At 48.1% G+C, this 26,851-nt stretch overlaps 1 protein-coding gene and 1 pseudogene across 1 annotated transcript in view; one reads left to right on the top strand and one right to left on the bottom strand.

Annotated features, from left to right (window-relative positions):
- Positions 1-4,788: 4,788 nt before the first annotated feature.
- LOC129147278 (suppressor APC domain-containing protein 2-like) lies at positions 4,789-5,955 on the bottom strand (annotated as a pseudogene).
- Positions 5,956-6,058: 103 nt separating this feature from the next.
- Positions 6,059-26,851, top strand: part of LOC114228976 (gasdermin-C-like) — a 35,955-nt gene continuing 15,162 nt past the window's right edge. The window contains exons 1-5 of the mRNA XM_054708741.1: positions 6,059-6,139; positions 17,160-17,377; positions 17,719-17,902; positions 20,171-20,339; positions 24,961-25,072. Coding sequence (XP_054564716.1) covers positions 17,164-17,377; positions 17,719-17,902; positions 20,171-20,339; positions 24,961-25,072 — 679 coding nt within the window. The 5' untranslated portion in view covers positions 6,059-6,139; positions 17,160-17,163. The remainder of the gene's footprint in view (positions 6,140-17,159; positions 17,378-17,718; positions 17,903-20,170; positions 20,340-24,960; positions 25,073-26,851) is intronic.

The following is a 26,851-nucleotide window of genomic DNA, read 5'->3' on the forward strand; positions in this document are numbered from 1 at the left end:
GGCACTGCTCTTCTCCCTGCTTCCTGGGCCTGCAGTAGAGCACACATCATTAGTTGTGTGTTTTTTTAACATCAGGGGTCTTTGCATTTGAACACAGTTAGCCCTGGGTTATCTGATTTGGCTTTAAATCCGCCTCGCCCTAGTTGTCACAGAGGGAACCAGACAGGGGTTTGCTGCCATGACCCACCTTCTCTCCTTTCTGAGGAGGCGGGGAGCCTCTATGCTGACAGTCTCTAAGATCAGGGAGGAAGGGAGTGCTTGAATGGAGTGTGGGTAAGCTGTGCCAGGCCTTCTTCCTTGGCCTTTTCAGGCCAGCAGGGGGCGGGAGAGTGCTCCCACCTGCCCCAGGTGTGCTGGGAGCAGAGCCAGGAGGTCTCCAGGCAGCTCAAGTCAGAAAGGTGCTGCAGGGGCTTTGTGCCCAGCTGGCCTTCATGTGAATGTCTCTGGCGGCTTTGCTTCTAGAGGACGTGGAGACAGTCCCCACGTGGGACCGGAGGCTTTCATTCCGCGGGGCTTGGCCTCTCAGGTGTGTCCTTGCTGACTGTTCTTCCCCGGGATACAGTGAGGCCCTGCATTCCTTCTACAGGCAGTTCCCTCCCTCCCTCCCTCAATAAGAGGGACCAATTATGCAAGTTCTAAAAGCAGATTTTAGATAATTTCTTACAGTTCCTGTTTAATTAATTATGCTGGCTGTTGGGGATACAGGAGTGAAATGTCTGTATTTTAATAACTGGCATCTCAGAAAGGTGAAACAGATCACCCCAAAACCTGGCTTAAACCAGCACACATTTGGTTTACGTCGGCCTGTTCCCGTGGGTCGGGGATTTGGGAGTGGCCTCAGCTGCTGGTGCAGGCGTGGGCTCTCCTGTGACTGCATCTGAGGCTGGCAGAGGCCGCAGCCACCTGCAGGCTCACTGAGGCTGGGCACCTGTTTTGAGGAAGGTTTCCCATGTGGCTGTTGGCAGGAGGCCTCAGTTCCTTGCCCACACGTGGCCTGAGTGTCCTCGTGACATGGCAGGTGGCTTCCCTCAGAGTAGAGGATGAGAGAGAACGGGAGAGAGAGGGAGCGGGAGGAGAAAGTTTGATGCCTTTATGACCTAGTCACACACCCTGAAAACTCTGCGTCTTGTATTGGTTAGAAGTCAGTCGCCAAGCTCAGCTCCCAGGCAAGCTCAGCTCCTGAATGGAGGAAGGATTTGTGGACTTATTTTAAAACTGCCACATAGGCGTGTATATATATATGTATCTTTAATTTCTTTATTGTTTAATGTGGCGGGCTGGCACGGCCATGGCCTCCTCAGCCCCAGGGCGCCTTATGTGCCACGCCAGCTCAGCCAGGTTCGGTGACCCTGAGAGGGGGCGGTGAAGCATTGGGAAAAGACAGACAAGAGGATGAAAGCTGGGTCTCGGTGGGACGCTGCTTCTCTGGTGGGGAGACAGCGCCACGGGCCACAAGCCGTGTCTTTATTTTACAGCCGATGCCACTGAGGCACAGTGAGGGCGGGTCAGATGTTTACAACGTTCTGGTGGGCTTCGATCCCACTCAATCACATGCACCTGATCCAGCTTTGTTTACTTGCAGCCTCTATCACTCAGGCACGTGGGGCCACGTGTTCGGACCACAGGTTCAAGCTCACAACTCCAGCTGTTGGCTATCATTGTCCTGGGAGGGCTCTGCCATCCACACTGGGACTTGCCACGAGAGGACTGTGCCCTCTCATCAGTCCAAGGCTTGAACCTGTTAAACCCTGTAGCTGCGCCTCACAGTTTAAAGTATTACATATGTCTCCTTTTCCCCCATTGACCTCTCCCTGGCTGCTCCCACCCCCCAGCACACGCCCTCACCGCCCTACTGTCTGTGTCCATTGGTCATGCTTATATAAATGCATGTAAGTCCTTTGGTTGATATCTTACCCCCTCCCTCCCCCTTCTCCCACCCATCCCTGCCTTCCCTCTGAGGTTTATTGGTCTGTTCGATGCTTCTATGTCTCTGGCTCTGTTTTTGCTAATTAGTTTAGGTTGTTCATTATATTCCACAGATGAGGGAGATCATGTGGTATTTATCTTTCTCCGACTGGCTTATTTCGCTCAGCATAATGCTCTCCATGTCCATCCATGTTGTTGTGAATGGTAAGAGTTCTTTCTTTTTTACAGCATTGTAGTATTCCATTGTGTAGATGTACCCCAGTTTCTTAATCCACTCCTCTGCTGATGGACACTTAGGCTGTTTCCAAATCATAGCTATGGTAAATTGTGTTGCTATGAACATAGGGGTGCATATATTCTTTCTGATTGGTGTTATATCTTTCTTTAAATATTTACCATCTGGCCCTTTATAGAAAGTTTGTTGACCCCTCCTCTAATGACAACAGTAAGTTAATTTGAGGACTGAATATTAGTCTTTTTTTATTTTTTATTCTTACCCAGGATATTTTTCCCATCGATTTTTGGAGAGTGGAAGGGAGGGAAGGAGGTGGGGGTGAGGGAGAGAGAGAAACATTGATTGGTTGCCTCTTGCACTCGACCAGAGCCAGGGATTGAACCTGCAACCAAGGCATGTGCCCTTGACCTCCAATTGAACCCGCAACCCTTTGGTGCATGGGCCGGCGCTCTAAGCACTGAGCTACACCAGCCAGGGCCCAGATGGCGATCTTAAATGTTATCACCACAGAATAAAGGGTAATTTGTGAGGTGATGGAGGTGCTAACCTAATTGCGGTAATCACTTTGTAATATATGTGTGTGTGAGATCATCACATTGTACCCTTTAATTTATGTGTTATATGTCAATATCTCAATAAATAGGAAAAATAAAGTAATAAAATTAAGCTTCCAGGTTCCCTTTAGAGACTGATTCAGAAGATATGATTCAGCAGGAATGGAGTGAGGTCAGGACTCTGCGTTTCCACAAATGTCCCAGGTGATTGTGATGCAAGGGTTCCCCATGGCACCCTGAGCACAGCTGGCACACCTGGCCCGGAGGAGGAAGTGTGGGGGCTGCAGGTGCGGGGATGTGAGAGGCTCCAGCAGGGGTACCCTCGGCTCCGCTGACCTGGCGTCTCCCCACCCTACACTCTTCACTTCGCAGATGGTGAGGAGGAGGCACACTTTGCAGAAGGTGAGTTCCAGGCTGGGGAGATTCTCTGCCTCGACTTCGGGCCCCGCTGAGCCCTGACCCCCGTTTGGGGATTAAATGGAAAGCCTGTGTGTCACCCCAACTCAAACCAAGGGAGGCCTAGAAGGAAGGTTAGGATGTGGTATAAATTAATGGGTGATGGTGTGTGTGCAGTTTGACAGCGAAAGCCTTAGAAGTGACTTGAAGTAAGGCTTAAAGTGAAACAGAGGGAGGTGAACTCTGTAGCTATTTGGGGGACAGATTCCAGCTGGAGGAACTCACTAAAGGAAGAAATTCCTCACTTGTGAACAGCTGAAATGAGGGAGAGAATTCATCGGGAAGTGAAGTCAAGTGCGTGCAGGCCGTTGTTGATCGTTTTCATGACTTTGTTTTACTTGAAGTGGGATAGGCAGGTCGTACAGAGGTTAGATCCCCAGTGAGGTATGCGATGCACTTTTGAAAAGATGCCGCGTTTGGCGTGTGGACAGTAGACAGGGCAGAAGCAGGAAGTCTATTAGGGGATTGCCATCATCCAGGTAAGAGTTGATGGTGGATGGGGCAGGGCGTTGGCCCTGGAAGTGATGAGAAGCGATCAGATAGACCCTGGCAGAGCCAACATCTGCAAGAGTGGTGTGACATGGCTTCCTACAGCTCTGACACTCAGAAAGAGTCAGGAAAGTAATTCTGAGTCGGGCTGGCTGGTAGGGAGTGAGGTGATGGATGAAGAAGTGAGGGGGAGGAAGCATGAGTGGTGCGAATCAGGGCAGCTGTCGGAGGCCTCCAGGGAAGAAGTTCTGGAAAGATGGGTCACCGTGCTCTCAGGGAATGTGTAAGGCCAAGCTTCCCTTCCATTTTCCTTTAGTTTTCCATTTTTAGAAGGTGTATGGTTGGTGTCCCCACACTAAAGCTAATAGTCCGTGGAGTTGAGGACTTCGTCTTACTAACCTTGGTACCCCAACACTAGAAAAAAGAGTAGAAGGTGTAGACCCCAAACCTAGAAACTAGCTGGCCAACTGGCCGGCTCAGCGAGGGGTGGAGGACTCTGAGAAGCTTGTATCCTGTATAAGGAGAGGGAGAGGGGATGCGGGGGAGAGCAGAAGAGGAGAAGCTCATGACTGAAACTTGTAAGGCCTTGGGGTGGGGAAGGGGAAAGAAAGAAGAGGGGGAGGCGGAGGGGAAGCAGGTGTGAGGCAGGGAGGGGCGGGGAGAAGTCTCCATGAAAGCCTGTGAACAGGGCCAACCTGGAGAGAGCGAGTGGAGAATTTACAGGAAAATAACGTGCTGGGCAATGGCCACCCCACCTCAGTCTCCCTTGAACCCTTAAGTAAATTGGCGTCGCTTACTCTTACGCAGGGCACCAAGCACGTCCCTGTGCCCAGGGCACAAACAGAAGACTCCTGGTCTTCTAGGTTTGCCAGGAGGGAGGCATGGGAGCTGCTTGCACACTGCAGGGAGGAACGTGGAGCTTCTGCTTTTCCAAGATCGCTGCTTCCCCATCAGCAGTTCTCCTGGGGCAGGATCAGGGATGCTTAACTGCAGCTTCACACTTTTCTACCCCTCCTCCGGGATGTTGTAGGGGTTTCGGGGTGGAGAACAGGGAACTGGGAAAGGAAAGCTAGCGACTGCTTATGGTCATGTTGGTTTAAACAATATTGTGTATTTCGAGTCTATTTTTAAAAAAATATATCTTTATTGATTTCAGAGAGGATGGGAGAAAGAGATAGAAACATCAATGATGAGTGAGAATCATTGATCGTCTGCCTCCTGCAAACCCCCTACTGGGGATCGAGCCTGCAACCCAGGCAAGACACGGCTTTGCAGCGCGTTTATTTTATATTCCCCAACACCAGGACTTCTGCTCCAGCTGCGTGACCCGCTCGCTCTTGTCCGTCACCTCCTGCGTGAGGAGTCGGGTCTGCTCTTGCAGCATCAGGATGGCCAGGTGCAGGGGTGAGGCAGGGGCCAGGGCGGGGCACGGGGGCACCCGAGGAGGCCGAGGGCAGAGCCGTGCGGGCACAACCGCAGCCACAGCTCCCCCAGGCAGCGGGCCACCTCCTGCACCTTGGGCAGCAGTCGCCCCAGCGGGCGGGGGCTCCCCTCAGCCCCAAACTCGGCGCTGGCATGGCTCTGGCCCAAGCGGCGCCGGCGCTCTGCACGCGCTGAGCTGCTGCTGGAACCAGTCTGGGCCCCGGGCCGTCATCTGCAGACCCTGCAGCAGCACCTCCTGCTCCAGCCCCGCCATCTGCCTCTGCAGCTCACAGTCCACTCCGTTTGTGATGGTGTGCCTCCGACGCTCGCCCCGAGCTCGGGGGGTCCCCCACGCCCAGCTCCCAGGCCCTGCCGGTCACTGCACCCGCGTCCGAGCTCTGGCTCCGCTGGGACGCACAGCTTCTCCAGGTCCCGGGCGCGCCCAGCGTTAGCGGCTTCCGCTTCGGGACGGTCCGCGGCTCCTCGGCGGATGCGAACACCTGGCGCTGCGGGGGCTGCGGCGGCGGCGGCTGGTCCCCGGGCCCCGCGGGCCGCCCTCGGCGCTCCCCAGCGAGGCGCGCAGACCCACCATGAAGCGCTCGAAGGTCAGGTAGCCGCTGGCGGGGGCCCTCGAGCACGCCGCGGGGCAGCTCGCCGTGTCGGCGCCCCGCCAGCGGGACTCGATCTCCCGCAGGTGCACGTGGCCGCGCCGCTGGTCGTCCAGGAGGTCGAAGAGGGTGCGCGGGCTCTGCGGGAAGGCGCGGCGGCCCCCTCGGTGCCGGGCGTGGCGGGCGCGGCTCCGTCCTGGGCCCGCCCCCGCCTGGTCCACGCGCGGCCCAAAGGCGGGGCCGGGCGGGCGCACCCAGCCCTCATCTGCTTCCTGTTGCAGGGATACGCCCTGGAACTCAGTCCGGGACCTGCTGGTGGGAAGAGACGTGATCAGCAGAATCGCACTTCTCTGTTCTCTGGATTTTGTCTGACTTCAGGCAGTCTGTGGATTGGAAGGAGCCCTACCCATTGGAGCCTTTCTCTTTAAGACAAAAACAACAGACAACTGGTAAGTTCTGACCAGGGACCAGGGGGTGACTAAGAAGATACTGTTATCGGTGGAAGTGGGCTACTTGGAGTGTTGCGAAGAAAAGAATTTCCTGAGGCTCCCACAGGAGGATGGGGTTTCGTGGAGAGCTTTATTGATGATGTAAAATTAAGGGGGTTCCCCTCCCCAACCCCCACTTCCACTGCACATGTGCCCATCTCCCCCTTTGTTCTGTCCCTTCCCCCAGTGCCCTGCAGGGAGTGGACCTGGTTCCCTGGGGAACATGAAGCTGCCCAGATGGCCATGCTTATGGTGTGTGGCCTCCCCTTTGCTTTTTTTCCTTTATTAACATTAACCAGCTAACTACGGCAATAACAGTGCTACAGTCAGAGAGAGAAATGTTCTTAATAGGGTTGAGAAATGGGTAGAGATGTTTTTGGTTTGTTTTAGATTGACAAACACCCCCTCCCACCCTCAAATTAGCACTTCTTCCTACAGTTCTCCCTAATGCAAAATAAATCTGGGTAACAACACATGAGCAGGTAAGGCTAAGGGATATATCTTTGACACATCTTGTTTTTCTTTTTTCTTTCCTCCTTTTTTTAAAAAATTAAGGTATTATATGTGTACATATCTTACCATTGCCCCCCTCCCACCCCGCTCCCATACATGCCCTCATCCCCCAATGTTTTGCAACCGTTGGTTATTCTTATATGCATGCTTATAAGTCCTTCGGTTGATCTCCTATCTCCCCCACCTCTCCCTAACCTTACCACTGTAATTTGACAGTCTGTTTGATGCTTTACTGCCTCTGTATCTATCTTTTTGTTCATCAGTTTATGTTTTTTATTTTTATTTTTAATTTTTTTAAATTTCTTTATTGATTAAGGTGTCACATTATTTGTCCTCATCCCCCCATTCCCATCCCACACCCCTCCCCCACGGATTCCCCCACCCCCCTGTTGTCCTTAACCATTGGTTAGGCTTGTATGCATGCACACAAGTCCTTTGGTTGATCTCTCCCCCCTACCCCCACCCTCCCCTACCCTCCCTCTGAGGCCCGACAGTCCGATCAATGCCTCCTTGTTTCTGGGTCTGTTCTTGTTCATCAGTCTATGTTGTTCATCATTTCCCCTAGATGAGTGAGATCATGTGTTACTAGAAATAAGAACTTATAAGAACCGAAGCAGGTCACGAATAGAAGGGATGAAGGAAAGTAAACTAATGGATGACACAGTGTTACTTATAAGAACCGAATGTGAGACGAGCAATAATAGTTATGCTGACAGGCAAATGAATCAGTCTGTAGTGAGTTTCTTTCTGGACCAAGGGGATGTGGCCCCAGCCTTACAGCCGCCACCTTTGCACACCCGCTGTTCCTGCAACTGTAGTCAAAAGCCCACCTGATAAATATTTATCTCGTAATTATGAGCAGGAGCCAGAGTTTGAGGAAAAGAGAGGCAAGCATCACCATGAGCAGGATGATTCAGATGATGAGGAAGATCTTGCTCACAGTTTTGCAAAAATGGCCCTAGCCACCCGGCCTTTATGGCTAGAAGCAGGCGCACAGCCAAATGTGAAAGTATCTTCTGCGCCAATACTGTCCCCTTTATAGCAGACCTTACGGGAGGCAAGACAAGCTGGAGAGGAGGTACTGGAGCATATCACAGCCATACCAAGTAGAAAAGATTAAAGGAATTCCTCAGCAACTGCCAATAATTCTTTATCTTAAAAATTTTTTTTCTTTCCTTAAAAAAAATAAAAATAAAATAAAAAATTGAAAAAATAAATAAAATAAAAATAGTAGGCGCCAGACCATTACTGAATTTTCCCCCGAAAAGCAAGAAGGAGGTGGGGGAAGGGAGACACGTGGCGATCCAATATGGATGCCACTCCCCGAGAAAGCCATTTTAAAAGGCCTCATCTTCGTCATGTTTTTTTCCGGCTGGTGACTTAAAACTTTTACAAATTCATAAATGCATCAGGGATGGAGAAACCAAGATGGTGGCATAGGTAAACACCTAAACTGCTGCCTCGCACAACAATTTCAAAACTACAACTAAAAGACAGAACGGACATCATCCAGAACCACAGGAAAGCTGGCTGAGTGGAAATTCTGCAACTAGAAGGAAAGAGGAAAGCACATGGAGAATCGGAGGAGCTGCAAAGGACTGAGGTACAGAGACAGGCACGCAGAGAGGAAGGGCAGCTGAGTGCCTGGCTGGCGTTCTCTGGTGGGAGAGGGAAGGAAGCCCCCGACTGCACTGAACCCCAGTTCCAGGCGAAATGCTGTGGACCCAGGCTCATACAGGGGGAGTCTGGACTGTCAGGTAGAGAGAAAGGCATATGGAGACTCGGAGACTCGGGAAGCTGCGGCGGGCATGGGTCTGGGGGCGTGCACGCGCGAGTGCATGCAGAGAAGACTGACTGCTGAGGTTGTCGCTAGCTCTCCCTAGTGGAAGGGAGTCGGAATCTCCTGACTGCACTAAACCCCAGTTCCGGGCGAGACTGGGGGAATCTGGACTGTCAGACAGAAACTCAGGGGAGTCGCAGAAGGCAGAGGTCGGAAAGTGCACGCAAGGGCAGGACTGACAGGAAGCCAAGACTGTCTGCTCAGCCCTGAGACTCCACCCAATCCAAGCTGAGCACAGAGGCTTTTGCAATTTTGCACGTCTGGTCCTATAGTGCTGTCTGCAGCACAGGTCTCCCAGTGTAGACACAGCTGATACACATAGCCAGTTGGCTTAGAGATCAATTCCTCCCAGTGATACCAACAACAATGAAGACTTAACTACAACAGGACTGTACACACAGACCACAAAGGGGTGCACCAAGAGTGTCCACCTCAGGTGACTGGGGAGGCTGAGCCACTGGGCCATATAGGAAACCTAGCACACAAAGCTACCCTACCAAGTCAGGGAAGCAGTGAAAATGCAGAGACAAAGTAACAGATCACAAACGAAAGAAATGGATGAAAATAAATGACTGGATATAGAATTCAAAACCACGGTTATAAGGTTTTTCAAGAATTTCCTAGAAAAGGCTGATAAATTTAGCCAGACCCTTGAGGATATGAAAAAGGACCAACTAGAAATTAAACATACACTGACTGAAATAAAAAAATATTATACAGAGTCCCAACAGCAGACTAGAGGATCGCAAGAATCAAGTCAAAGATTTGAAATACAAAGAAACAAAAAACACTCAACCAGAAAAGAAAAAAGAATCCAAAAGTTGAAGATAGTGTAAGGAGCCTCTGGAACAGCTTCAAACGTACCAACATCAGAATAATGGGGGTGCCAGAAGAAGAGAGAGAGCAAGATACTGAAAACCTATTTGAAGAAATAGTGACTGAAAACTTCCCCCACCTGGTGAAAGAAATAGACTTACAAGTCCAGGAAGCGCACAGAACCCCAAACAAAAGGAATCCAAAGAGGACCACACCAAGACACATCATAATTAAAATGCCAAGAGCAAAAGACAAAGAGAGAATATTAAAAACAGCAAGAGAAAAACAGTTAATTACCTACAAGGGAGCACCCATACGATTGTCAGCTGATTTCTCAACAGAAACTATGCAGGCCAGACAGGAGTGGCAAGAAATATTCAAAGTGATGAATAGCAAGAACCTACAACCAAGATTACTCTGCCCAGCAAAATTATCATTCAAAATGGAAGGTCAGCCGAAACCGGTTTGGCTCAGTGGATAGAGCGTCGGCCTGCGGACTGAAAGGTCCCAGGTTCGATTCCGGTCAAGGGCATGTATCTTGGTTGCAGGCACATCCCCAGTAAGAGGTGTGCAGGAGGCAGCTGATCGATGTTTCTCTCTCATTGATGTTTCTAGCTCTCTATCCCTCTCCCTTCCTTTCTGTAAAAAATCAATAAAATATATTTTTTAAAAAATGGAAGGTCAGATAAAGAGCTTCACAGATAAGAAAAAGCTAAAGGAGTCCATCACCACCAAACCAGTATTATATGAAATGCTGAAAGGTATTCTTTAAGAAGAGCAAGAAGAAGAAAAAAGTAAAGATAAAAATTATTAACAACAAATACATATCTATCAACAAGTGAACCCAAAAATCAAGTGAATTAAAAATCTGAGGAACAGAATAAACTGGTGAATATATAGAATCAGGGGCATAGAAAGGGAGTGGACTGATAATTCTCAGGGGGAAAGGTATATGGGGGGTGCAGGAAGAGACTGAACAAAAATTGTACACCTATGGATGAGGACAGTGGCGGGGAGGTAAGGGCAGAGGGTGGAGTGGGAACCGGGTGGAGATGAGCTATGAGGGAAAAAAGGAGAAACTATTGTAATAATCTGAACAATAAAGATTTATTAAATTAAAAAAATGCATCGGGGATTTCTGTGCATGTGTAAAGGGAAAAGCCAGTTTAAAAACACAATGCGCGCAACTGTCCAGTATTTGGACATTTTAGATAGAGTTTTTGAGCTGAGCTTAACTTTTTGCTATGTACAGAATAAAAACCTGAGACTGTTTTTAGCCTTAAAGATGGCGGATATGAACCGGGAAAAAATACAGGCTGGTTTCCCAAGGCAATCTAAAGTATAATACTGAAATGTTGATCTGAGTATGCCTGGTATGAAGTCTAGAAAATGGAATTTGATCTATTAATTGAATGTGCCTTATATTTTATTTGAAATATATCCTTAAAAATGTAAAAGTATTATTGATTTGAGAAATGCTAAGTATTTAATTTGCTACCTAAAATTTGAAGCTCTGAAAGTTTAAGGTTCAGATTGAATTGGGAGAAATTATATAAATGTGGTAATTAAATGCCTAAAGTATAACTTGTTTTTGAGAAAATAAAATACTGTGTTTTCTCTGATAATTAGGAATTCAAAATATGTCACTTATTGGTCTGATTTAAAAAGGATTAATTCTGTGATCCAGTTTAAATTTAATTGATATTCTTTAAGATAATTTAAGTATATTGTTGTAGTGTACCCCCATCTTACAAAGGATGCCTCAAGAAGTCGAATTATGGAGTCATTTATTAAAGGCCGGCGGCATACGAGGGGCTAAAGTGCTCCAGACCTCGCAGCCCCGAACAGCTTGCCACATCTGGCTTATATGGGCAGAATATCACAAAGGTATCGATTACATCTTTGGGTCTGGAATGAGCAACCTGTTTTGTGAAAAGCATTTTTTTTTTTTTTTTTTTACAGAAGTGAAATTGAGCAACTTAGTTATCTAAAGTATCTACGAATCACTGAATCAACAGAAACACATTATCTGGGACCACCGGGACAATTTAGAATAATTGTGCTGTCCAGATTCTGGGATCACTGAGTCAACAGGAATGCACTATCTGTAGCTACTTAGATAACTCAGGATAATTGTGCTGTCCTGGTTCCCAAAAGAATGTGCTTCAGTAACCAGTGAGATCACAATCAATGGGATATTCAAACCACCATCAATGGATTGGGATAGCATGCATAAGTTCAGAAAATCAAAATAACTTTCTATTGTTTTAGCAAACAAATAAGCACAGAACCCAAACAGCAGTTTCTGCCTGAGATGATTGCTACCATACTTCATTCCCCACTGGTTTTATGTGCATGAGTCAAATCATGGACTCATTCTTATTAGTTATGGGATTGTACTGCCCCCTAACTTCAAGTAGTTTGACTGCATTAATTATTCTAAACTGCCTGCTTGGCATAATTAGTTTTCTGTTTACTCATCCCACTTCCTTGAAGGGCATTCTCTGTTCTGTTCCTGCTCTCCCGTCCCCTGGCACATCTAGCACTTACTTGGCCCTGGACTTTCTCACTGGCTAGCAAAAATGTTCTTACAGTTACCAAGGCCCCTAGTACCACAGTCCCCATCAGTACTGTCCTCACTGAAGTCCAGTTCCCCTCCTGCAGGCGTCGAGTCTCCTCTTGGCCTGCGTGGAGCCCAGGCTAGGGATCTCACGGATGAGGCCTCTGGTTGCCAGGATCCAGGCCGTTTCCTGGTGCAGGAGCTGGGAGTGGTGTAGCCAGATCTGGTCGCCGTCTAGTTTAACAGCCGTGGGCGTGCTCAGGATAACAGTGTAGCGTCCCTTCCAGGTTGGGGTGAGTCCTTGGGCAGTGAACTTCTTTACCCACATCGAGTCCCCGGGCTGGAAGGGATGTACAGGGTCCGCAGTGGGCACTGGCAGTGCGTTTCGAACAAGCTTATGGGTGGCTCTCTGAGTATACTGCAGAGCTTGTAAAGACTTGAGCAAGAGAATGGTTATGAATTCCAGCTTTCAGTTTTTCCCTGACCATAGGAAGGATGTGGGGATGTCTACTATACAGGATCTCAAAAAGTGGGGGACCCCTCCCAGTAGAGGGTACACCTGGCCCATAAGAGGGCGAAGGGCAGGAGGTTGGTTCAGTTTTCACCGGTTTCTAGGACAAATTTAGTTAAACTCCTTTTTAGAGTCCTGCTCATGCCTGTCCTAAGGCTTGAGCTATACTTTGAGATACCTTGGCTACAAAGGCGGGGCTGTTATCTGATCCTATGACTACCGGCAGCCTGAATCTAGGTATAATCTCCTGGAGTAATTTCTTGACAACTACAGAGGCAGTTTCTGTCCTAGTGGGCTAGGCTTCAACCCAACCCGAGAAGGTGTCTATAAGAACTAGCAGGTACTTGTACCCTGACGCTGGTGGCTTAATCTCTGTGAAATCCACCTCCCAATGCTCTCCTGGGGAATTTTCCCCAGGCCCGAATTCCCAGGGGGACCCTCTTACCTTGCTTACCATTTACCTGTGCACAGACAGTACTTCTAGTGACTGCTTTTAATTATCTTATCTAAGCTTGGTAGTACCTGCCTTGCAGAAGTTCAGAAGTCTTGGTGACGCCTAGGTGGGTAGCCTGGTGTAAGTGGGCAACTAATGTCCGACCTAGAGCCTCTGGGACCAACAGTCTGTCATCTGGTAGGGTCCACTAACCATCTGGTCCTTTGATGGCTTGCTTCTGTTCTGCCAATTCCTCCTCTTGTTTGGTGTAGGAGGGGGTCTGTCATAGGTCGGGGTCTGGTAGGGTTACTAAGACTTGTAAAGGCCCCACTGGTTTTTGGGCAGCTTCCTTGGCAGTTTGGTCTGTGGCTCTATTTCCTCTGGCTTCAATTGTCTCCCCTTTCTGATGTCCTTTGCAGTGCACTATTGCTACTGCCCTTGGGAGCCAGATGGCCTCTAATAAGGCTAAAATCTCTTCCTTATTTTTAATGTCCTTTCCGGCTGAAGTTGGTAACCCTCTTTCCCGGTGGATGGCACTGTGTCCCCATCAAAGGGCCTGGGTTAAGGCCAAAAGTTTAGCTTTTTATACTGATGTCCCCCTGTTCAGAGACTGTGCCCAAATGGTGTGGTCCAGGGTGACTACTGCTGCCCCTGCATATCGGATGCCATCCTGAACATAACTGCTCCCATCCGTGAACAGTACCTCGTCAGGTGATGATAGCAGGACATCTGTCAGGTCTGGGCGAGCTGTTTGTACTGCGTCTGTTACCTCTATGCAGTCATGAATGGGTTCCTCCAGATCATCATCTGGGAGCAGGCTGGCAGGGTTGATGGCCAGTGTCTTATGGAACCGGATACGGGGCTGGTCCAGGAGAAGAGCTTGGCACTGGGTGATCCTGGTGTTTGATATCCATCTCTCTGGAGCACCTCCAAGGAGGGCCTCCACAGCATGGGGTGTTGTCAGGGCTAGTTTCATGCCCAGAGTCAGCTTATCTGCCTCCTTTACCAGCAATGATGTGGCGACCACTGCCTGGAGGCACGCTGGCCACGCTGCTGCCACGGGGTCTAGCCTCTTAGACAGATAGGCTACAGGTCTCTTCCAGGGATCTAGAGTCTGAATGAGAACCCCTTTGGCAATGCCCCTTACCTCACTCATGTAAAGGTGGAAGGGCTTCGTGACGTCTGGCAAGGCTAGGGCAGGTGCTGAGACGAGAGCCTTCTTTAGCTCCTCAAAGGCCCTTTGTTCCACTTCGGTCCAGTTCAGTGGCCGAGCTGGAGTGGTGTTGGCTTGCAATTGTACTACTACAGGCGCTTGATGACTTGCCAAACCCGGGGGGTTGTTTTCTGCCCAGACCATGGGATAAAGATGCTGTAATTCCTCTAAGTAGGTGGAGGCTTTACGCTCTTCCTCTGGCACCACTTTTTCCATTTCCTGCAAGAGATGTTCCTCTGAGAGAGGATAGGTTAAAAGAATACAGGCAGGGGAGGATGTAACCGGACCTGCGTTCCTTGGATCCATGGTGAGGTGTGCTCCGTCCCCCTCAAAGGATATGGTGGCTTGTAGTTTCTGAAGGAGGTCACGTACAAGTAGGGGGTACGGGCATTCTGGCATGACCAGAAATGAATGCGTTACCGTGTTCCTTCTGGGGTCCACAGTCCTTTTTGATGTCCAAGGAAAACAGGCAGTTTGTCCAGTGGCTCCCTGGACTGATGTCTTCTTAGAGGTAACGGGTCCCATTGGCTCTGTCAAGACTGAATAGGCTGCCCCAGTGTCCACCAGGAAACTAACAGGTTTGTCCCTCACTGGTGTGGTTACCCTGGGCTCCTGGGGGCTTAATGGAAAGGAGCCCCAGCCCTGTCAGTCCTCTTCCTCTAAGTTAAAGACCCTTGGAGTCTGAGTCTCCCCTTTTGCTTCCCTAGCTAACTTATCAGGACATTCTCTCCTGCCATGCCCCTGCTTCCTATAATAGGCATACTAATTCCTTCCTATTTGCTGCTGGCCTTTTCTTTTTTCCAACATTTCTCTGTTCCCTTCCTCATCACATACACAAACCTTCACAAATTTCACAATGTCAAATTAGCCTTCAAACCTTCTTTCTATTTCCTTTAAAAATTCATAACCATACTTCAGACCTTAAAATATTCAGAAAAGGCAGGGGGAGGAGGGAGCAGGGCCAGCAGCTTGTTCCCAGGCCTCCAGCCGCTTGAATTTTTAAACTGCCACATTTTTCCTAGAGATAAAGATCTCAGTTTCTGAGAAGCCTGAAAAGGGGAATGGGGGAATTTCTAGCTGCCTTCTTTAAGCCCCCCAATAGAACACGGTGAAAAGTGTCCAAGGAGTCACCGGGTGTTCTTGGGTCTCATTGGGGCGCAGGGGTTCACAAGGGAATTTCCCTCCATGCAGCGGCCTCCAGCTACTCAAAACCCTGTTAGTTGAGGGCTCAGGGGGATGGGCGCCGGGTGGAAGGAGGCAGGGAGCGCAGCTCGGGTTCCAGGTGGCGAATGGAGGTGCTCCCACCCAGGCGTTTTCATCTGGCAGTCCTCTTTCTGTTCCCACTGGGAAAAGCTCTTGCCTCCTGCCAACGAGGGTGGCGTCGGGGGAACCGGTGACCCTTACACTGCAATCAGACTCCCTGACCTCTCTGAAAAGCCCCTCTGCTTGATTGTGTTTCCATTAAAAAGTACTGATTTTAAAAACTAATAACTTAAGAGCTGCCACACACACAAAAGGACCATTCTCCTTCTCCTTCTAAAGATTTTATAATGTATTGTAATCATTAACCATATTAAACTCAAATGGCCAATTGAGACAAACAGTTCTGATACTGTTCCTCTACCACTGATTAAGACTGGGTGACGGCAGGTATTAGAAATAAGATTCATTTAGTTTTTTGTTGTTGTTTGTTTGTTTTTTTCAGCTTTCTGGACAGACTTGGTGACTTTGCGAGCTCCGGCTTCCTTCTTGTAAATAGTTAACTTTAGAATTTGGTCCCTGCTTTAAACCTCTTTGGACCACAATTGTTACAACTTCATACCTTCAAATTAATAAACATAGACAGAAAAGTTATTAGTTAGGCGGGCCGATTCCCCCTCTGACAGAGAGCAAGCACCCCTGGAAAAAAGGAATCCCAGTGGCCACTTGGGGAAGGGGGGTTTGCTAGCTGTCAGAGCACTCAGCCTTAAATAAATTAAATGTTTCTTTTTTTTTTTCTTCTCACAGACTTCCACACTTACCTGAACAAATAATTATACCCAGGCAGACAAAATATCAAACAAACATCTGTACTTATACCCTTTCAGTAAACAAGTACTCTTACAGTCTTGGGATCTGAGCAGATAACAGGAACACTGCCCAAGTCCCCTGATGGGGGCCTAACAAGAACAGACGTGGGGGCCTCCCTTTCTGCTTCCATTCCTTGAGGTTTTGATCCGTTGGACTGTGGACTTCTGGAGAACCTTTTGTCCCCAGGTGGTTGTCAGAACTGGTGTTTCCGTGGAGGGCTGAGGGCTGAAAGGTCCTGTTCTGTCATCTTAATGACGTCATTCTTTGAAATGGAAAGTGTTTAAAAGCAGAATGAGAATGTCATCCAGGTTGACGACTACAGGTGGATGACTACATGTTGATGAGTACAGATTGATGAGCACCCATACAAGGCCCCTGACACCTGGAAATGAGGCACTTCATAATTTTCTAGTGAATCATGGTTCACAGCACAACTATGCAGGTGTCTGGAATTTTATTTAACCATCTCATGCCCACCTTTGTGACAGCCACACTCTTGTTCTGTTTCAGTCACAGCAAGACTCTGTAAGATCTTAAAAAGCATGGGCTTTGCAGCACTGAACACAGGTAGTTCACACACACACACACACACACACACACACACACACACACACTCTCCAGGGGGACTAACCATTGTACAATGTGGCCAGCTTGATGTGAACGGTGGTGGCATAAGGAAGTGCGTACATTTGGTTTTGGAGGGGAACTTACCTCCTCTTCGGCACTTCCTACAAGTTAAGCAAGTGCTCATTGGTCCCCTGACCCAGCAGGGACTCCAGGTCTAGGTATCTCATCTGTTCACTAAAGACCATCCTGGTGGACAGTTATTTAAGGAAGACCCAGGGCCCGTTCCAGGTAACAGGGGGTCCATTTGCACATGCATGTGACTTCACTGTGTAGATACAGCAAAGGCCTATGACACAGTCAAGTCACTGCCAACTCTCTCTGAATGACATGTGAAAACTCATTTAATCTTATCTGTAAGACCCACCTGATCTTTGTGCTTACCTTTTCTCTGCCCCTAGCAACATGCCCTCCATGTTTGAGAGAACTACCAAGAAATTGGTCAAAGAGATCGGAGACCAGGAGCTCAGACCTGTCAAATGCTTGCTGAGTGCCACTAAGATACGCCGATTTTCTCTAATACGGGGGAAGAAGGCTCGCTCTCAGTTTTGGCAACTGCCCGATGTCCCACTTGAGGTCTCCCTCATGCACATCCTCGAACCAGGTTCTTCGGTCCCAGGTATTGTCAGCCACGGGCATAGGAGGCAGGGGCTGCAAAACAAGGGTGCAGGGAGAAGGATGCAGCAGGCAAGACATGCTGAGACACCCACACAGGGGGACCACATCATTCCTTAGGGTTAGGACAGTATCCCTGTTATCCAGCCCCTGGGTGGGTTCAAACATCCCCAGGAGTAATTTACACTCAAAATATTGGCTGATGAGGTAGCTTCTTGGTTGAGAGATTCAATTGAGTGGGAGAGCTGGGGCGAGCTAGGGCTCAGTGCTTCCGTTTCCATGCCATTTCCCAGCTGTTCCAGAGGGAATTCTTGGCTGAACCTCAGGTACCTTGTCTATTTCCAGATGCTCCTGTGAAAGTGCCTGCCGACTTCAGTGACTCCATGGTCAGGAAGCAGCAGGCGACTGGGAACGTGAATGCTGGGGCAGAAGCGGGCTTCTCGGAGGAGACGACTGTGTGCCGAGGGTCCTCCCTGGAGTACCAGATTGTTAGCACCCCACACGAAACCTGGAAGGAGCTTCAGAAGAGGTGAGGGCAGGGGGAGGGACCTGGTCAGTGGGCCCCACGTGGAGCTCTCCTCGTGGGCAAGGAGGCTCAGAATGAAGTAAATGACACCCCAGATCATGCTACCCTTTTTGGATGTTCAGCTGTTCATTCCTTCATCGAACAGTGATTCGTTATCTAATAAGTCTTCATTAAAGCTGCGGTTGTCACCTGGCTGCTGTGGCTCAATGATTGAGTGTCATTCTATGAACCAGGAGGTCATGGTTTGATTCCCGGTCAGGGCACATGCCTGGGTTGCAGGCTCAATCCCCAGTGTGGGGTGTGCAGGAGGCAGCCTATCAGTGGTTCTCCTCATTGATGTTTCTATGTATCTCTCCCTCTCCCTTCCTCTCTGAAATCAATAAAATATATTAAAAAAAGAAAAAACTGCAGTTGTCCATTACTATGCTGTTTTGTGGTAAGACTAGAGTAATAACAAGACAGATAAAAATCCCTGCCCTAAAACATATTTACTGGGGCAGGGGACATGCAGTGAGTGAGAAAAATAAGCAATAAAAAATAAGTTAAAGTATTAATTTAAGTGAGGCAAGAGCTCTGAAACTCTGTTTAAACAAAGTATGGCTCAGAGTCTTAGAATTTAATTTACCTCAGTGCCTGTGGGAAAAGACCTTTTAGAAACAGAGATTTCAATTTAAAGAGTATTTCTTTCTTTTAAAAAATATATTTTTAATCATTTCAGAGAGGAAGGGAGAGGGAGACAGCGATAGAACATCAATAATGAGAGAGAATCATTGATTGGCTGCCTCCTGAAAACCCCTACTGGGGATCGAGCCTGCAACCCAGGCATGTGCCCTGATTGGAATTTGAACCGTGACCTCCTGGTTCATAGGTTGACACTGAACCACTGAGCAACGCAGGCCAGGCCTAAATAGTATTTCTATCAGTGCAAAGAAATACTAAAGCAACTAGTGAAAATCCCAGGCTATTGGAGACTGAAAGTTACTTTGACCGGGTGTGGCACAGTTTCTCCTGGTGTCTTATAAGACTTATTAGAACTAACATTTAGAAAGGCTTTATGGTGTCAAAGAGTATTTGGGTTTTAGCTGCAGGAAAAGAAAATTTGTCCTAGAAATTTTTCAGCAGTTGAAGAAGCTCCAATTTGAGGGATACTTTTTATTATCCACTAGTAGCACCAAGGAAAAAAGTCTGTCTGAGGTCAAACTTGCAATGTGAAAAGAAAGGCAGTGAGACACTTTTGGTAAATGGATGTGGGCACGTGACGTGTTTCATCTGAAGGCAGGTGCAGACTGTGGGGGCCTCTAGGGTAGTGTCAGGAGCAGGTGGAAGAGGGCTGGAGGGAGGGGCCTGTTTAGGACTCTGTGGGGCTAACAGTTGAACTGAGACCTGCAGAATAAAGGGAGCAAAGAGCAGGAGGAAAGTGGTCCAGATGAGGGGGTTGAAGCCTGGGCCAGGACCGGCTTGGCGTTTTCCGGAGCCGCGGGAAGTCAGTGAGGTGGGAGCTTAGCCAACCAGGATGAAGGTGACAGAAGTGAGGCTTGGAGGTGAGTGAATGTCAGATGACACAACAGCTTAGAGACACGGTAAGGGCCTTGACTTCCCCCAAAGAGTGACGGGAAGACTGTGACCTCCTCCACTGAGAAGCAAAGGGTCTCAGTATTCCCCCCGGCTCTCTACAGGGTGTCAACCCGGTGGGGCCTTTAGTGGAACGAGAGTTGAGTCTGAGAACAGAAATGCAGATGAGATCCATCTTCAGTACTTTTAACCCGTCATGTCCCCACCCAGACCTGCATCGTCACCGCAGCCCTCCCAGCCACCTGCCACGACAGTGACTCTGTCCACATCCCCATGTGCTTGTCCTGGAAGCTCATCCAGCATCTCCTGCTTCATCCACTTTATCCGTTTTCCCCCACCTCACCCTGACGTGCCTCTGGACAATGGACAGGCTCCCAAGGGACTGTTGTCAACCACGTGGACCTGTCCACGCCTGGCCTCTTCAGGGGGGAGGCCCTGGCACTGGAACAATATAATTTTGGAAAATGCCAATGCCTTTCACAAAACAGCCTGTGTACTCTCCTTCCCACGCCCCCATCAGAAAATGGGGGTCCCTCCACCCTGAGTAGCAAAGATGTTTTGCTTTCCTTGGTAACCTGAGCCATGTGGCAGGATCTTACTACCTGCAGCAGGAACACCTCTTCCAGGTCCCGAGGAGCAGGGTGACCCAGGGCCCCCGGGAAGGCATCTCTTCCCACTCTGACCCTCTCCTCCCTGCAGGAAACTGCCGGACCCAGAGCCGGCCTTCCTGAAGCAATGCCGGGAAGCAGGGGTGAACCTGTATGTTGTGACCGACACCGTGGAGCTGCTCAACAGCCCTGTGCTGCAGGATTTTAGGAGCAAGAAGATCTCGGGAAAATTCTCCACCCCTCAGGATATTTGGTTCCAGGTATGAGGTGGGAGCATTGATTGATAAAATAGCAAGTAGATTTAATCATGTGGTATTACATTTGCTTTGGGTAAGGGATGGATTCTGGCAAGTCTAAAGGGGTTTTATGCTGAAAGAAATGAGGGACCCCACCACCAAACCTCAGTGGTTGAAGTCCCCTAAATGCTGTTGACTCCTGAGGAGAATTGATAAGAGGGAGATTTAAATGTCTTCAGGCTCAAAGGATTGATATAACTCACAAAAACCAATGATAGTACTTTCAATTATAAAGTAAATTCATTTATCATAATGTGCTCTTACACATTATATATTTTATGTGTAGTTTGTCCTCACTTAGAAGAATTAGAAACTCAAGTAAAAAAGTGGAATTCTGAACTAATTTACCCAAGGTCGGTGATTTTGTCTCTGAGGAGCAGAGTTTGAACAAGTGAAACATTGCTCCAGTGTGAAGGGTGTTTGACTTTCAACTTTTGATTTCCATCTGCTTGGGCTGGGAAACTGGCTTTCTGAGAAAAGGGGATAATCCTGTTTGCCCCCTTCTCCCACCCCCACTGTCCCAGCTGTTCCCAGGCAGACAGGTGCTAAGTGTGGGCCATGGGCTGTGATGTCATTAAGCAGTTGGTATATCACCTTGGTCATGGCTGCATTAGTTTTGTTTTGGTCAATCAGACAAAAGATCAATAAGGAAATGGAGGACTTGAGCAGCGCCATGTAGATTAATTGAACTGCATTCCCTAATAGACATAAACAGGACATGCTTCGGAGTAGCACATACGTTCTCCCCATGCACACCACACCCGGAGCATTTTCCAGCCTCCTTATCAGTCTCACCAAGTTTAAGAAGCCTGCAGTTACACTGGATATCTTTTCTGGCCACAGTGGAATGAAACTAGAGATCAATAACAAATGGAAAACTAACAAATTCACAAATATATGGACACTAAGAAATACACCGTTGAACCTCCCATGGGTCAAAGAAGATACCACAAGGGAGATCAGAAAATATCTCTAGACAAATGAAAACGAAAATACAATACTGTACTATACACCTAAACACTGGTGAAATACTACATTTTTGGTGTTTGTTTTTACCACAATAGAAATTAAATGGAAAAACTACATAATAACAAAAAAGCTTTACAAAACTCAAACTACTTTTTTTGTAGAACTAAAATCCATCTTGCTTTTATAGCAAGATATTGAGTCTTACTTGTATCCTCAAATACCTTATTGTCATGTTCCTATTGAACAAGGTATAAAATCATAAAGCCCTCCCCCCAAAATAGTGGAAATAACAGCAAACAAGAAATATCTGACTTCTTTCAATATCCCCTGACTTTTAATATATTTTCTTTTTTAAAAAAATAAATCTTTATTGTTCAGTTTATTACAGGTGTTCCTCTTTTTCCCCACATACTTCCCCTCCACCTGATTCCCCACCCCACCCATGCCCTCACCCCCCGCCACTGTCTTTATCCATAGGTGTAAGACCTTTGTCCAATCTCTTCTCACACCCTTCAGACACCCTTCCCCCTGAGAATTGTCAGTCCACTCTCTTTCTATGTCCCTGATTCCATTATATTCACCAGTCCATTCTGTTCTTCAGACTTTTTATTCACTTGCTTTTTAGATTCACTCGTTGGTAGGTATGTATTTGATGTCTTTTTGTTGTTCATAATTTTTATCTTTACCTTTTTCTTCTTCTTCCTCTTCTTAAAGAATACCCTTCAGCATTTCATGTAATCCTGGTTTGGTGGTGATGAACTCCTTTAGCTTTTTCTTATCTTTGAAGCTCTTTATCTGACCTTCAATTCTGAATGATAGCTTTGCTGGGTAGAGTAATCTTGGTTGTAGGTTCTTGCCGTTCATCACTTTGAATATTTCTTGCCACTCCCTTCTGGCCTGCATAATTTCTGTTGAGAAATCAGCTGACAGTCGTATGGGTACTCCCATGTAGGTAACTAACTGTTTTTCTCTTGCTGCTTTCAAGATTCTCTCTTCGTCTTTTGCCCTTGGCATTTTGATTATGATGTGTCTTGGTGTGGTCCTCTTTGGATTCCTCTTGTTTGGGGTTCTGTGCGCTTCCTGAACCTGTAAGTCTATTTCTTTCACCAGGTGGGGAAAGTTTTTTGTCATTATTTCTTCTAATAGGTTTTCAATATTTTGCTCTCCCTCTTCTTCTGGCACCCCAAAAATTCGGATGTTGGTACGCTTTAAGTTGTTCCAGAGGCTCCTTACATTATCTTGATATTTTTGGATCTTTTTTACTTTTTGGTTGGGTGTTTTTTGTTTCCTCGTATTTTTTGTTTTCTCTGGTTGGGTGTTTTTTGTTTCCTCATATTTCAGATCTTTGGTTTGATCCTTGGGGTACATTGATCTACAGTTGAGTTTCTGTATATTCTTTATTTCAGACAGTGTATGCTTAATTTCTGACTGGTCCTTTTCCATTTTTTTGACATTCTCATTGAGGTCCTTGAAGTCCTCATCAAGTTTCTCCACAGTTTTTAGAAGATTCTTGAGTAACCTTATAAATGTGGTTTTGAACTCTATATCGTCCCGTAGTTTACTTTCCTCCATTTCTTTCATTCGTGACATGTTTCTGTGCCTCCGCATTTTGGCTGCTTCCCTGTGTTGATGGAGCGGCTTTGTGTTGTAGGTGGCCTATAGGGCCAGTAGCTCAGCCTCCCCAATCACCTTAGGTGGACGGTCTTGGTGCACCCCTTTATGAGCTGAGTGCAAAGTCTTGGTGTAGTTAAGCCTTGATTGCTGTTGGTACACTGGGAGGAATTGTCCTCCAGGCCAATTGGCTGTGGGGACCCGCTGTATTTATAACTGCTGAGCTGGAGACATGCTTCTGGTGCAGGACTTGTTTCAGTGGGGCTTTGGTGCTCTCTGAGTCCGCCTCCTGAATGTATCACTTATGGATGTGAGGAGTTGAAGTCTGTGTCTCACACTGACCTCTAGGTTCACTGGCTTCTGGATCTCCAATGGGGTGCAGGTCAGCTACTGTCTGACGCCACTCTGCCTTAGCCTAGTGACGCCCTGAGACCCCGCCCCGCACAACCTACAAACCCATCCAAGCTCCAAGCAGCGGCTTTTGCATATGAATGGATTGCCCTTTAACATAGCAACCAGTTCAGACAGCTCCAAAATCTCCAAATCCCAAGCCGGGAGGAGAGGAGTGGAATTCTACGGTAGCTCCTGCAGAGTGGCCTCAGACAGTAGCTGACCTGCACCCCATTGGAGATCCAGAAACCAGTGAACCTAGAGGTCAGTGTGAGACACAGACTTCAACTCCTCACATTCATAAGTGACACATTCAGGAGGCGGACTCAGCACCAAAGCCCCACTGAAACAAGTCCTGCACCAGAAGCATGTCTCCAGCGCAGCAGTTATATTTTCTTTATCTGTCATTTTCTGCAGTTTGAATTCATAGGTCTAAGATTTTAAAATTTATTTTTATTGATTGGAGTTCTCTGAGCTTCCCAGATCTGTGATTTCATGTCTGACATTAATTTGGGGGAAATCCTCAGTTACTATTGCTTCAAATATTTCTTCTGTTCCTTTCTCTTCTCCTTATATTATCGTTACATGTATGTTACAGCTTTCGTAGTTGTCCCACAGTTCTTGGAGATTATGTTTCATTTTTTAGTCATTTTTCCGTTGCTTTTCAGTTTTGAGATTTCTGTTGAGATTTCCTCAAGTGCAGAGGTTTTTCTCTTACTTGTGTCCAGTCTACTAATGAGACAAAAAAAAACAACAACACACAGTTTCTTTATTTCTCTTGTAGTATTTTTAATCTCTCTAGCATTTCTCTTTTATTTTTTTCTTACAATTTTTATCTCTCTGCTTACATTACCCATCTGCTGTTGCATTTTGTCTGTTTCCTATTAACTTTCTTAGCAAATTAATCACAGTGGTTTAAAATTCCGGGTCTAAGAATTCCAACATCCAAGTTATAATTGAGTCTGATTCTCAGCTTGTTATGTTTCTTCAGACTGTTGTTTGCCTTTGAATATGCCTTCTAATTTTTGTTTTTGTTGAAAGTTGGATGTGATACATGTGATAAAGGAACTCTGGTAAACTGGCCTTTAGTGAGATGGCGGTAAGATGAATGAGAAGGGAAGCACTGTGTAGTCCTTCAAGGGGTCCCAGTATTTTCCTGTCAGTGAGCCGTGCCCCTGGGCTGTGAACTCACAAGAGCTTCTCGGTGCTCTCTCCCCTCTTGGATGGGGCAGGAGGGTAGAGGGAACTAGATTTGGATGATGCCCTTGCCCTGCATGGAAGACTAGAAGAGGCTGGAGTTGGGTATTGTCCTTTTATCAATTCCTTTGGCTCCTATAAAGAGTAGGAAAATGAAACCCTCATCATCAACAAGAGGAAGTGACTGGATGTACTTGAATCTGAAAAAATCAAATCATTGGAGTAGCAACATGAAATTGAGGGACGTGAAGGTAAATACGGGATGAAACAAGGAAAAAAGAGCAGGAACTAGAAACCAGGAGTAGAGAGGGTGAGGGCATGGGGGCTGCTGATCCCTTTTCTCATGAGCTTTCTAGAGATGTATTTGACTTTAAAACGACATGCATGTACGACAGTGTCACCTGGCTTCTGTTCCCAGGGTGAAGGACAGGGAGGGGGTCTCAAAGTGAGACAGAAGAGGCTGACTGTGCCGAAGGGCTCAGTGCTGGCCTATAAGAGGAAGCAGCTGGTTTTCTACAGTGGAGAATGGGGTAAGCAGAGGCTGAAGGAGGCGAGTGGGGTGTGGGGGCCTGCTTCTCCTGGGAAGAGAAATGAGAAGGGGAGACCGTCATCAGGGAAACTTGGCTGCTCTACCTGTTCAGAGAGAGAAGCAGCATTTACCGTCTGTCCAGGGCACACATCACCACTAACCACAGCCACTCCCAAGCATGGCCTGACTGAAATGTTGCTCTGGGAGGCAGAGACAGTATCCTACATGGAGAGAGACAGAAGGGGTGCCCAATGCGGAGGTGTGCTTAGCACTGGGCGAAGCATGATCTTACAACCACCCATATCTACTCAAGGTTCTCCCCACTCTCAGGAGCTCACCTGGGGGAGCCACAGAGACCTCCCAGGTTACCTATACCCCCACAGTAAAGGCTGTAACGTATCAGCACAACCACGAGCAAAACTGCAGAGGCAGTGCCCTAACCATAAATGCAGGATTGTGTCTGCATCTCTCCCTCCCTCACCTGCCTCAAGATGCACCTTTCCCCAACACACACTGGTTCCGACTTCACACGGGAGAACCATTTGCATAAAATACAACTACAAACAGGGTCGGATAGTGGGTATTGTAAACACAACCAGCTCAGGGTCCTTGGCCTCTCCCTGCCCAGATGTGGAGTCCCAGGGAGAGGTCAGCCTGAGGAGGGTCCAGCTCCTCAGAGACCAGGGGCTGCACTCACCATACAGAACACTTTCCACTCCTCTCTCTCTCTCTCTCTCTCTCTCTCTCTCTCTCTCTCTGAGTGTGTGTGTGTGTGTGTGTGTGTGTGTGTGTGTGTGTGTGTATTAGAATTCCACTTCTAATATATATTAGAAGCCTGGTGCCGCCATTCGTGCACTCTGGGGGCAGGGGTGCGGCACCTCCCTCAGCCTGGCCTGTGCCCTTTTGAAGTCTAGGAGCCCTCGAGGGTTGTCCAACTGGCAACTGCTAGCTTAGGCATGCTCCCAGTCAGTTGGACATCCTTAGCGCTGCCACCACTGTGTTCACCAGCTGTGAGCCTGGCTTCTGGCTTAGAACACTCCCCCTGTGGGAGTGCAGTGACCACCTGGAGGCAGTTCCTACATTGAGCGTCTGCCCCCTGGTGGTCAGTGCGCATCATAGCGACTGGTTGTTCTGCTTGGTCGATTTGCATATTGCCCTTTTATTATATACTAGAGGCCTGGTGCACGAAATTCGTGTACCGGCGGTGTGTCCCTCAGCCAGCCTGCACCCTCTCCAATCTGGGACATCCCTGTCACAATCCAGGACTGCTGGTTCCCAACTGCTCGCCTGCCTGCATTCCTGATTGCCCCTAACCGTTTCTGCCTGCCAGCCTGATAACCCCCTAACCACTCCCCTGCCAGCCTGATTGATGCCTAACTACTCCCCTGCCAGCCTGTTTGACCCTAACTGCCCTCCTCTTCAGGCCTGGTCCCCCCCGCCCCCCACTGCTCTCCCCTGCAGGCCTGGGCCCCCCCCAAGTGCCCTTCCCTGCAGGCCAAGTCGCCCACAACTTCCCTCCTCTGCCGGCCTGGTCACCCCTAACTGCCCTCCCCTGCAGGCTTGATGGCCCCCAACTGCCCTCCCTTGTAGGCCTGGTCCCTCCCAACTGCCCTACCCTGCTGACCTGATTACCCACAACTTCCCTCACTTGCAGGCCTGTTCCCTCCCTACTGCCCTCCCCTGCTGGCCACCTTGTGGTGGCCATATTGTGTCCACATGGGGGCTTCCATCTTTGACCACATGGGGACAGCCATCTTATGTGTTGGAGTGATGGTCAATT

This window comes from Eptesicus fuscus, chromosome 19 (genome assembly GCF_027574615.1).
Source record: "Eptesicus fuscus isolate TK198812 chromosome 19, DD_ASM_mEF_20220401, whole genome shotgun sequence".
NCBI classification, from domain to species: Eukaryota; Metazoa; Chordata; class Mammalia; order Chiroptera; family Vespertilionidae; genus Eptesicus; species Eptesicus fuscus.